This window comes from Plectropomus leopardus, chromosome 15 (genome assembly GCF_008729295.1).
Source record: "Plectropomus leopardus isolate mb chromosome 15, YSFRI_Pleo_2.0, whole genome shotgun sequence".
Classification (NCBI taxonomy): Eukaryota; Metazoa; Chordata; class Actinopteri; order Perciformes; family Serranidae; genus Plectropomus; species Plectropomus leopardus.
In genome coordinates this window covers 29,315,035-29,328,410 of record NC_056477.1, presented here as the reverse complement: position 1 = coordinate 29,328,410, position 13,376 = coordinate 29,315,035, and the positions used below count along the sequence as shown (strand labels likewise).

The following is a 13,376-nucleotide window of genomic DNA, read 5'->3' as shown; positions in this document are numbered from 1 at the left end:
TATGCACATGCCTCTTGGCATAAACTCAGATCCCTTAGTCACATATTTCATGCTTAATTTTTCTCTTGCTTCAAGTTTACGGGAAATGCACCTGAAATGGAAACATGACTCAAATTAAGATTTCCAATATGTTATTAACAAAGTCTAAGCTCAGCCAGTATTAGTTAACATGAACGACTCTTTCTCACTGGCAGCAACCAGAGAAGTGATTCTCCAACTTGTGATGTCTTCAAGTATAAGTAAGTCTGGAGCTGTGCCATAGACAATGTATGGAAGACATATTTTTAGAACCCTCAGAATGTTTTTTTTTGTATATATACATAACCAAAATGGGGGGAAAATGAATATGTAATTATCTAATGCATGGATGTTGACCTCTATGACTAAGGAGAAACCTGCCCCCGCAGGCCGGACGAGTTGGGAACCACTGCCTTACTACAGGAATGACATTTATACACACAGAATGCATTTTTCAAAAAAGTAACATTAAAAAATATTAAACACTACCACTATGTTTTAATATGACCCCCCATTTACTGTGATTGTGACAGTGCAGCGTGTGACAATAGCATGTATTTTCGCCAAAAAGGATATGATATGATCATCAGGTGGTTACAAAGCCCAGAATGACACCCAGAAATAATACCTTGCATTTTTTAAATGCTTTACTGGCTGTAGGATCCAAAATTGCAGCTTGACTGGGTTTCAGTGGCGCATTTCTTGCACTTAACAGTCTGAATGTAACAATTTTGTTTATACAGTGTATTTTAGATTTATTGTAAACTAGACAAAAATACACAATTTGTCAAAATGTATGCCTATGCCATATGTATAAACGCAGCCAAAATTATCAAAAAAAGAAGAATGAACAAAAGCCCATAAAACAACTAGTCCCAAAGGATTAAAGCGATGAGAATGAGAAAGTTTCAGCACAGTTACAGATATTTTATTTATTTATTTTTAGCCTCAACTTGCCTCTAATTTTTGCTCACAGCCCATGTCCACATTACGCCTTTACCACAAGCCAGAGACTCCTGCTTCTGCTGGGCCTGATGTTCTCTCACACAACCGCTGCTGCAGTGTTGCCTTCACTGACTCCATGTTTTCACGGCGTTTTCGTGTGCGCTAGGGGGCGCCACTTACACATACAATATCATTTATTTTAGTGTCACGCATGGCAGACAGTATCTTGTGGCTTTAAGGAAGACTATTTCCAGCGTCAGTATTGACTGACGAGATCATGTCAGAAATACCAAATTAAAAGCATGAAAAATGTTTTAAAAAGCATGCCAACACTTAACCAATCGGCCTCATAACCCGTGTAATTCAGTTTCTTCTGTGTTGAGCTTACACTTTATAACAAAACTTTGCGTTTAAGCACACATCGTGAAGCAGATTGGCAGTCCCAGGCAGTGCAGTGCAGTGTGAGCACTGACTGGCAGCAGGGAGGTGACCAGCTGCAGCAGCAGCGGCGGCAGCAGCTCGGTGGAGAATAGATCCTCTATGAACGCCCTTCAGACTGACTTGCCTGTGAATCACATTTTCCACCTACAACACTGTTACTTCAGACTGGGCCCCTCCGAAGGAACACATGCAACAAAAGCTTTCCTCCTTCACCGATCACTTCACTGAAACTCTGCTCAGCTGGCAACTTTTAAACAAGTCAGAAAGTTACAAAGAAGAGCACAATCGACTAATCGGAAACTTGAAGACTTACCACTCAAGTTTTTTTTTCTCTTTGATGGAAGATCATGAGCGAGTGTCGGAATAATGCCCTCTTCATTCCTCTGTCACATTTAATCAATCAGCCCCGATGGAGTCGAATAAGTTAGCGAACAAGTGTTTCTGCCCTGATCGATGGTAGTTATTGATACATCGTTGTTGATCATCGGGAGTATTGATCTGTGCTGACATGGATCTCCAGGTGATCGTCTGGCTCTTTTACTGCTTTCTGATGCCCACCGTGCTCTTGACAGGTACGTTGAATTTACAAAAAATAAAGCGATCTGCGTTGATGAACATGTGTCACTCACACGATCACGTAACTTTAAGTCGAAACCTACAGCTTACTGGGTGGTAACTGCTAAAACAGCTGGGGGGAAAGCAGTAAAAACTTTCCGACAACTTTTACAATTTTCCAGCGTTTCTCTGGCGTCTGATTGCTGGAGTGATACAAGTCGGGACAACGTGACTACACACAGGATTTCATGACCTCACGCCAACGGCTTATTTATGCTACACAAAGTATAACCTAAGTAAAACAAAATCTCAGTTGAGTGTTTGGGATATTACTGTAGCCTCATGTGGTGTCACGTTGTTGTGAAATGCGATAGTGAGAGTGGATGACGCTGTGGAAAAAGTGAAATAATTCTTCAAGTGATCACTGCTTTGGATATTAGTATTAGCCGAATTAAATAACATTAAAATTACATTAAACAGATTATATGTTATTATCTAAAAAAATAGTGCGTTAGCTAATACGAGCACATAAATCCTTAAGTGGCTGATATTTCAGTTAGGTTTGGCGGGGGTAACTTTGTGCTCAGTCAAGCCAAAAGCGAACGTGAACTGTAATGTGTATGAAACTTTACAAGATAGCCTGTCAGGTAATTTATGAGTAATGCAAGATCCTCTCAGTCTTGCTACGAAGGGTTTTTTGGGCGATGAGTGTGTCTGGTGCACAGAATGGACTATTGTTTTGCGTAAATCCTGGTATTCAGATTACTCAGAGCATTTGCCCTGTCATGCTGTCAGTGTTTCTTTGATGCTCAAGTCTTCTTTTGTGTAAATGTCAGCCTGTTCTTTAAGTGGAATCAACTTGAACAATAACAATTTTAATCAAAGTAATAACAGAATCAAATCCTTGACGTGTTTGTTTTGCCCTCTTTGACAACTGTCTTTTTTCATGCATTTCTAGATGAATTTGGTCATACTAGTCTATGTTACCATATAAACATGCATTAACAATGCAGACTTAAAGGTGCAGTCACACTTAAATTCACTCCTTGTTCTTCTGAATGTGCAGCCTGTTCTTATTCCCAAGTCATCAGATACTGCTGCTTTTGCAGTGCCTTCGGTGTGAGGTCCCAACAGCAAAATACACCTTTTGTATCCACATGATATGCCACTGGATGCCATCAACTGAGAACTCAACTGTTTGCAGTGTTATTCTATGCCCCAAAATGGCTGGAGGGATATGCGGACATGCAGTGTCAGTTGAGAACAGTCAGACAGAACCTGTTGTGTCTGCAGGATATGTTGCTGGACGGCGCAGGTTAATGTAATATAAGAAGCATGAAGGTCCCTGTATGATGGGAGGGGTGGTGGATGGATCCAACAAATCCCAGAGTGTCATGTGGGAGTCTGGTGTTCACTTCCTGTCTGAATGTGATGTTTTTTTACACCTTACCATGTACCATGTTGGTTGCCATGTGTTTTTGTTGCCAAAACATAACCACGTGCAGCATAAACCCACCATGTGTTTGTGCTGACATCACATTAGGACCATCCTGGGAGGTCAATAACAGATGCACAAGGATACCTAAAGTGTATGATGTAGACGCAGAAGTCCACTGCAGACCGGCAGTATGTGATGATTTGGGATGAGAGTGTGTTGCAGCATGTAGGGCCAACGGCATGTCAGAAAGGTCCCCAACTGCCCTTGTGTCATGTTTGAGGTGTCTTTTATAAACTCTGTGGTGATCTAAGAGCCTGTTTACACATGGCACTAACATGGGGGATCCAAACCCAAGTGGATGTATGTGTGTGTGTGTGTGTGTGTGTGTGCATGCGTGCTAGTAAACAGCAATGTTATGGGATTAAAGCTGCCTTCAAGTGCTCCTTGGAAATAATATATTTACGAGTTAGGAGCACATGAAGGGCCCTTCAAGTCCTAATTACAAGTGGGAATGTCATGCTTGGGACTGAGGGCCCAAAAGCAGACGGACAAAACAGATTTAAAAAAAAAAAAGAGTTTTATTATAGAAGTGGAATGTGCAGAATAAGATCGATGGATTGACTAAAGGTGAGGAGTGATCCGAGTCTTGTGATGTTTTTGCTAGAGGAGTGGACAGTGACAGGCTGCAATCCTGACGTTTTAGGTCAGCAGAAATGGCGGAAAGCATGGAAACAGTGTCAACAATTGACAGATAAAAAACCAAACAAACAAATAAATTACTATATATATATATATATATATATATATATATATATAGTTCCTATCAGCTGTTATGTACTTCAAGTGGTTATACATTTCAGTATCTTCATCTATTAGCTGCAGCAAGCGAGCAAACTTTTAACTGTAAAGCATGCCAGGCGAGTATACTAACACTGATAACAATGTTACTTTGAGTTGCTGACTTGACGTCATAAATGCATAAACATGGTCAGGCAAAAGTCAGTGTTTGGTCATTGGTAAGAAACTTTTTTTAAAAAATGAATAAAAAAATTAATGTATTAAATATCAATTTTAGACCACATATAAAGTGTAACATGGCATTAATATTAACTGCTGTCCATCAAGAATGACCTAGATGATATATTAAAAATATATTATATAGAAAATGATATAATATATCAAAATATAAAAAAATTGGAAGCAGCTATCATCCTCTTGTTTAAATGTTCTTAGCATTAAAATGCAACTCATCTTCTTTGTGGCAACTCCAAGCACGTGAACACAACAAAGTTGGAAGAATGAATTCCAACTCAGAAACACAGACTTTCCGACATCACCTGAATGCAGCATAAGGACAATGTACTTGTCTTGCACCCCAAACTACAGCAGCAACAGGGAAATTGTAGCTACTCTGTTTTAGTAATGTTAGACCAAATGAAGGGGCATGCAGGCTGAAATTCAACCATGCTGTTCTGTCAGGAGATAAGGTGTCTTATACTAGCAGTGAGTGATAAAAAGTTAAGAATAATACATAGACATTTTTAAGCTAAACTCCTTTAGCTGTTTATGTTTGTTAGTGGAGTCAATTTGAAGCGAACTACTGCACTAAATAAATAATCATTTATGTGATTTTTAAAAATATTTTTATGGACAAAAATGAAAATGGAAGTGTTGGCAGCTTCATTGCAGTGGTGTGTCCTGCACCGTCGGCCCACAGCTATCCTTGTCAGCGTTTTTTTTGGCCAATTCAGGATGTTGAATCAGCGGTGGCGGCTGTGGAGCCCGTTGATGAATGAAATCACTCTCATTGGCCAGTTTTGAATGACTAGTACACACAACCACCATCTGCTGGTATGGAGCAGAACATACATGCTGGTTCGCTATAAGTTTGATGTGTTTCTTTGCAACTTTTTGGCAGAGAAACAGCAACGTGAGGCGACGCAGCAGGTGGCTTTTGTCGCCGATAGTCCTTAGATGTGAGCTTGTTGTGTCACAGCCCTTATATGTCATATTTAGACATGTATGTCCACTGACTAAGCGGTGGTATTTGATGAGTTGGGACTTACCTTGTTGGTTATTATGTCCATACTCTCGCTAGCTGCTTGCTGGTCATGTTAGCAGTTTTTTTGGCACAACTGCAGATATCACTGTCAACAAGATGCAACACATTTCCTTCAATATGGCAAAAAGGTGGACGTCATGGATGCAACTCTTTGTCCAACTAGTCAGTTATAGAGCGTCAGCACTCTCTGTCACCTAACAACCACCACATCCTGTGTGGATATGTAGTCTTTGTTAGGGACACCTCAGGACACATTAGCCTTTAAATTACAAAAGATTTGTGGTCCACATCATCTCAGCAAGTGGTTTAAGTGATCAGATTATAAAGTGCCTTAGGGGTTGCTCACACTTGTATTTAGCGCTGTCCACGTGTGATTGGATCACCAAAAATATATGTAAATACCAGGTGTGAACTGGTCTTGTAAATCTCTAGGAAAACACTTTAAGGATGCAGAAATTTCTTTGTTACAGAAACACAGTCAGCCACTAAGAGAGAATTGGCAGAAAGGGTGATTCTGCCACAACTTTATAGCCTGGTTTTCAAGTCCACAACGATTTTGTGCATGCAGCCATGTGGCAACTGAGCAGCGTTTATATGGACGTTTTCAGCATTTAGAAGTGTTGTGACTTTTAGTATTGTTATTTACAACATGGTGTGCATTCCTTTACAACTGATGGCTGGAGTCAGTTTATATGACACATTGAATTCCACTGAGAAATGACAGCTAGTCACAGTAATAATGCTAATCCCAGATACAGCAATAAGGTGTGACTATTTCCTGTCCTTCCTGCTCTTTGCCACACATATGGTGAAATCCTGCCTGTTACAGTCTTCAAGCTCATTTAAAATCACTGGCTGGGATGCGTTGCTTGAGTGAATCTTTTCCAAGGCATTGTGGGAGAGCAGGCAGCGTGGAACTGTGATGTGGAAAAAAAAGGAGAGGCTGAAAGTTGAGTTATTTCCAGTTAAGGATGAACTATGTGTTTGGTTGTGATTTATTAAAAACCCAACAAAGAAAGAGGGATGTTGTGGTGGCCAAGGAAATTAAGCAGGCTTGGAAACATTTCTGTGGAAGAAAAGATGATGATTTAGTTTTTAGGATTTCTTTTGTGTAGTACCTTTCATTTCAACATTACGAAGACAAACAAACATGGAGTGGTGGGTTGTTAAGGTACACATTTTCTGCTAAACTGCAATGCTTGCTACGGCTATGTGTAGACACAGCCAAGAGTGACTGGCTAGAAGTGGTGGAAATGGTGTTCAGTGATAATTTTTATTTTAAGTGAATGTGACAGCATGTCATATTCATTGCAAGTGTAAAGTCATTCTCAATACGGCAAGTATTTCATTAGCATTGGGTCTTTTCTGTTTTTCCATGTATGGACTTTGGATTAACCGCTGTGTATACTGTATAAATCACTTTGAGCACTAAAAGTAATTCAGCACATTTATATAATATGCAGCAGTAAGTATTATTCATTATAAACGTGGCCAACTTTTTTCAGATGTTAGAAGAAATGTTGCTACAAACGCTTCTCATTTCTGTCTGTAATTTAATAAAACTACAGGATTTTAAAGAAATTCCGACTATTTTCCTCTGATCTGTCCGGTTTGGAGCCAAGCTGTTAAAATTCTTTCATCCAATCATCTGAGTTGCTAGAGAGTATGTTAGCAGTGTCGCAATTTGCTATACAGTCTCTCCACAGGATTTTTTTTCACAAGGTAGATTTCATTTTTTAAACAAAATTTATATAATTTGTTTAAAAAATGAAATTACAATTTGTCCTCGATCCTGCTATTGCGATTGTGATTTTGGAGTCGCAGCAATTAACAGTCCTTCAGCCAGCCTCCATAAATTCTGCACGTCCTTGAAATGATTTTCAATCACCCTAACTTTACTACAAAGTTTACTATTTAAAACAGGTAAAATCTTATTGAATCATCAAATTTTCATTGTAGAGCTGCACACAGTATATTGATTTACTCAGCCTCTCCCCCTCTCTAGCTGCTTTTACATTGTCTGTTCAAGGCGGCAATAATGTGGCGTTATTCTGCCTTGTTTTGACTGTAATGTTCAGTTGCGGAAAGGGGAGACAGTGGTCTCAGCCCCAAAACAAGTTCTGTGTAAAAGCCAGAAAGATGGGTGAGCTGGGTGTGATGTTTTGACAGCATGTTTAGCGTGTGACCCACTATGAGAGATTTGGAAAGTAATGTTAGCTGTTAGTGGCTAATTGTAAGAAGAAGAACAGCGGCCGTCATATCTGCAAATAGTGAGAGCAATAAGGTCCAGGAGCTCCTTACCCACTGAGCAGAGGACGAGATCAGCTGCCATATAACAGAGATGGTAAATGATTGTTATTGACATGTTATGCCATTGTTGTTGCTTAGAAAATGCTGCCGACACATGTTATATATCACATGGAAGGCCAATGCTATTGTGTTAAATGTCATGCCTGTCATGCCTCTTTTGGTTGCCGCCATCATTTGGTTCTGTTTAAAAATTCAAAGTAGGCATAAAGAAGGGACTTTGCTGTGGCTCTATAGTGCAATCTCTGTATAAAATGGGCTTCTGTTTCTCACGAGACTGCAGCTCTCTGAGTCATACACACAGTGACAGGGCTAACTGTAAGCATTACATGACTAACGGTACTCAGCAGTTATTAATAGGTTTAATAAAACGAAACACTGTGATGTGGTAGATCTCTGAGAAGTTGTTAAAGTAGAATGGATGAACACTAGACAAATATCTTCATACCTCAGCTGTAGTTTTATTCTGGCCAGATGTTGTTATAATACAGGTCAGGTTTCAGCGTCCAAAAAGGGGTTTATAAGTGTGATGTCACATTGTTGACACCCAAGTGACGATCATTACAACACTAGAAAAAACACAGAATCCTCCTAATAATACGCTCAGGATCTGTGATAGCAACACAACTATGTTTGCATTTTCATGTGCCCCCGCACTTTTTTATTGCAAAAATGCCTATAAACACTGCACCTTGCATCTTTTTTTTTTTTTTTTTTTTTTGAGAAAGGCTGCCATGAAATCAGACATTTTGGGCCACAACAATCACAAACACAGCCTGTGAAATCCTGGAGGGACTGGCTATGGATTACAGTAGGTAAAAGTAACCCTGCTTTGTGGTGCCGGAAAACCTGTTTTAAGACCAGATATAAAGATAGCTGGTTAACAATGCTAATCTTCCTCTCTGATACAGCACTCAAATCTAATAAATCACACAGTCAGATTTACACACACGCACACACACACACATGCACGCACGCACGCACGCACACACACACACACACACACACACACACACACACACACACACACACACACAGACAGAAAGAGCAAACATGAGCATAGTTTCCATTTAAAACACAGGCAGTTAAAGCTGTTTTGGCTCTGGAATGATCTCTATTTCCACACCGGTTCATGAGAAATCTGTTTCAATGTGACACAATCATTGCATAGGAAGCATATTGGTGGTGGTTTTTGTTCCAACAAGTTCCGTATTTTGTGTGTATGGTTTGGTGATTGAGAGACAGAATGACTGTGTGTTTATGTGTGTGTGTCCTGACAGGATGTTACCAATGAGAACTTCAGTGTTTCTGTTGACGGTTCACATGAGCTTCTGAGTCAAAGGAAGTGAATGATGCCACACACACAAACACGCATGCATGCACACACACTCGCACGCACACACACACACACACACACACACACACACACACACACACACACACACACACTGATTTGTGTTTGCCATTTGGATGCAGCAACACTACATAAGATTGACTAGCGTGGCTAAATGGGCTCGGACAACTGTAGCAGGCTATAGCTGAGAGACAATAGCTGGTATGTTTCCAGGACTTTCCAGGTAAAGCTGGTGCTGTAGAATTTCTGTTCCACAAACATAACCAACCAAATAGGCCCCTATAAAAAACATTTAGTTTCATAAGTAAATTTGACATTTAATAATTGTTATTTTTGTGTTTTTACTCCAAAGAGTACTCTCCTTTAGTGCCTTACAGTGTGACTCAATGTTGTGTTGTCGTTTTATGAGGATTTCATAATCGCCCTTTTAGACTGAGGGATCTTTTCCCCCAAAACATAAAGAGGAGGCTGCCCTATTTTTCAGCCCTGCATTGGTTGTTTTTTTCAGATGGTTGATTGGATGGTTATGGCATGCCGTTCAGTATGTAGCCTGGCAGGCAAAAGAAAAAAAAAGTCCAAAAATCACTCACTGCAGCAGCAAGAATGTAACTGACACCAATGGCTGCCTAGCAGGTTGGAAAAACTGTCAATGATCAAACACACACACACACACACACACACACACACACACACACACACACGTAACGTTTTCACCAGTATGGCTGAGCTTCTCTATATTTTGTCAGAAAAGAGGGAGAGGAAACCCTCACGTGATTCTCTTTACGTTGTACCATGCGTCATGTATGTGCTAAGTTGGTAACAGATCTCACATCCAGAATGCTCATCTTTGATAATTCCAGTTTCAGTTCCAGACAAATGGTTTAGACAAATTGGTAAACTTTTGGATTTATATGACATGTCTGGCTGAGTGACCTCTGATGTTGCTTTATTATATTTAGTGACGGGTGACCAACGGGACTGAAACAATTTGGAGTGAACATCTTTTGGAAGAATGCTGTTCATCCCTAAAATAGAGTTCCACACATTTTGATAATCTATGATGAGGAGCATGGATGCCGTTCGAGGCAATGGTGGCAGAGCCAGGCCTTACCAAGACTCTCTCTGTTGGGTTCGCTTTCATTTGGTTGATGTATGAGTTTTGCTTTGTAAAACTATTCATCAGAGGAAATGTTGCCATTGTACGTTCCTGAAAACCATGGATGTGTTACATTTTTATAGTTATGTAGTAGAGTCATTGAAGCTAGATGTCTCTTTATATTTAACAACGCTTTGGTTAACATGTGGTTTGGTGAAGCACAAAAACTACTTGGTTAAGGTTAGGAAAAGCTCATAATTGGGCTTAAAATAGTTTTTGGGGCGCCAGGTAGCTCATTTGGTGGAGCTTGTCACAGCGGCCCAAAGTTTGAGTCCGATCAGCAGTCCTTTGCTTGAATGTCATCCCCATTTCCTGTCCTGTCCTGTCCATATCTCTAGCTGTCCTAACAAATAAAGGCCAAAAAAGGCCAAAAAACTGTTTCAGTGGCACAATCACCGCTGGAAATGCTGCAAAAAAACAATAACTTTATTGCACTATTCTCAGTGCAAACACAGCATAGAGTTGCCCACATTTGGGCATTTTGTTGTCTGTTAGTCTCGAACAATGGTCTGTAGCTTGGCAGGCATCTGGTCATGCCATCCACTATCCCCTCCTCCTGATGACAGTCAGCTCATATACTATATTACTTTAGAAATGTTGATATGATAGCTATGAAACATACTTATGTCAAATTTCATGGTTTGGAGAAATGCATGGTGCCAGCATTTACTTCTGGTGATTTGACTGGCTGTGTAGTGTGGTGGCTGAGTGGATCTGAACAGATGTGACAGTGACAGTGAAAGCAGAGATGTTTAGATTGTTGTGACGGATTAAACCTGTGAAATAGCCTGCTCAGCATGTAGCAGTCTGTGGTCCTTTGTAGGTGTGAGAGTGCAAGTGTGGTTTTAGATGTACTGTACTACAAAAAGTCATTTGTAGTTAACAGCCTTATTTGAGCTTAACATCATAATACGTTCTACAAAGTGAGGTGCGCAGACTTAAAACTGAAAGAGACAAAAATAGCTCTGGTATAAACATATTATGGAGCTAGAGCCGTGACAGTTACATTTTGGCATTGAAAAAGGAAACATTAACACTAAAAAAAATTCCCCTTAAAAATAAAACAGGCATTGACAATTATTTTGATATTTTTTTGCACTCTGCTGGGTTTTTTAATCATGATTTCCTGATTTGTTTTCTGCATTTTACTCTTTTATAGTGCGAGTTTTTTTAGCTGACAGTTCTCTCTCAATCTTTTTGTGTTTTCAGTTTCAACTTTCTGACATTGTTATAGTGTGGAGAAAAGATGTTTAGGGGAGGGGCAGTGAAAGTGTGATGCAATCTGTATACTGAGGAGAGAATGTCGCTTTTCAAGACCCATCCATAGTGTGCTATGAGCTCTGAAGCCTAGCAGCACCAAAACCTTAGCATATGGTAATGTCTGTCGTGACTCACCTAGGACTCCCGAATAGCAAGTTTGATAAGTTAAGTCTCGAGTGACTGGGCATGCCTTAGCCCCCCTCCCAGCCCTACTCATGTTTTAAAACCTTTTTCACATTTCAGGGAGGAGGCACTTAGGCCAAAAGTGTTAAGATACTCTTTAAGCCTAAATAAAATGTTAACAGGTGAGTCATAGAAAAATTCACCCTCCTTACAGATGTCATGAATGTTAAAATTTGTTGTGTACCAGGCTGTAAACATGTTTATTTCTGCTGTTAAATTGGGCATTTTAACATGGGAGTCTATGGGGACTAACTTTTTTGAGTTTACCTCAAGTGGCCGTTGGAGGAACTACAGAGTTTGGCACTTTAGGACTGTTCATTTTTCAGCCCTGAAGGTTGCCGCTTGGCCAGATCTTACTGTTACAATTCTAGCTCCATAGCATATGGCCTGAATTTAGGTTTCAGAATAGAGAAAACTGGGATCTGCGTGCCTTATATCAAATATCAATGTAAAAACACTTCTCCATTTGAGAGAGTGTTGTGCGTATTGTGTATGAGTGTTGCTAAGCCAGTGAGTCAGAGCCATTTCACATCAGAGCCGTTTACAAGACTTCATGGCTCAGTGAGAAATACTCAGAGTGTGTGTGAGCTGCGGGGTGTGTGGGAGTGAGTCAGGGAAAGCAGTGCAGATGATTTAGAAGTTGTTCCTCAGTATATAGTGGGGAAAGCAGTGATTTGATAATCAGTGGCAGAATTTGGGCCTGTATCTCGATAGCATCAGAAGACTGAGCGGCAGCTCCTCTGATTGTTGTTCCCAAAGATGTTAAACTCCACAACCTTTTCTTGACTCTGCGTTGCTAAGTCAGATTTTCCTAATCGCTGGATTTTTTTTTCCTCCTCAGTTTTAATGCTAAAGACATGCTGTTGCATGTTTGAGCCAGCATGCGTGGCACGTTTGGAGGGTTTGGAGGGTTCAGAGTCAGGACAGTATCTGCTCCAAGGCTGTGACTGGCCTGTCAGTAATGGAGCATTAACTCATGGAATATCTGACCACAAAAGTGGCCTTCTGGGAAATTCAGATGTCATGTAAACATGTGCAAATCAGGACAAAAGTTGTTTAATCAGACTGTGCATTGGTTAGCAGATTTATCTCATGGGTCAGTTAGTATTTTGTCACATCAGATGTGAACATCTGTAGTTAACATATGCATCCTTAGGTAAAGAATTTCATCTATTGTGCTGCACTCCACTTCCATATTGGAAACATTTTTGAGACACTGGCTGTTTGGACGAGTCTCACAGCTGACAGTTTCCACAGAGTGTAAGTGGACAGGTGTCCATTTTCAACTATTAGAGAGAATTTCTCGAACATGTGACATGCTTGAAGGTCAGCTTAACCACGGGAAATCTTGATGGACCAAATGCTTGGCAATGTTATCAGCTTACTGCTAGGCCTGGAGGGTATATCATATTTTATACCTTCATACTTTCCTGAAATTTCACCGGGGCATACAGTAAAAGTGTGCTAAGAGTTTTCATTCAAACTCGACAGGAACAAAATAAAACTCACCCAAACCCTCTTGGTTACTCTTGCTAATAATCTAGTCAGTAAGTCCACTGTTCCAACAATCACCAGCTCTGGTTTGATCGGAATAAATCCTTAATTCACCAAGTTAAATGTAAAAAAAACACACTGTTATTCCCCACAGTTTCTCTCT

General features: G+C 40.1%; 1 protein-coding gene across 1 annotated transcript in view; it reads left to right on the top strand.

Moving 5' to 3' along the window:
* The first annotated feature begins 1,451 nt into the window (after positions 1-1,451).
* Positions 1,452-13,376, top strand: part of piezo1 (piezo-type mechanosensitive ion channel component 1) — a 101,449-nt gene continuing 89,524 nt past the window's right edge. Inside the window, 1 exon segment of the mRNA XM_042501901.1 lies at positions 1,452-1,976. Coding sequence (XP_042357835.1) covers positions 1,913-1,976 — 64 coding nt within the window. The 5' untranslated portion in view covers positions 1,452-1,912.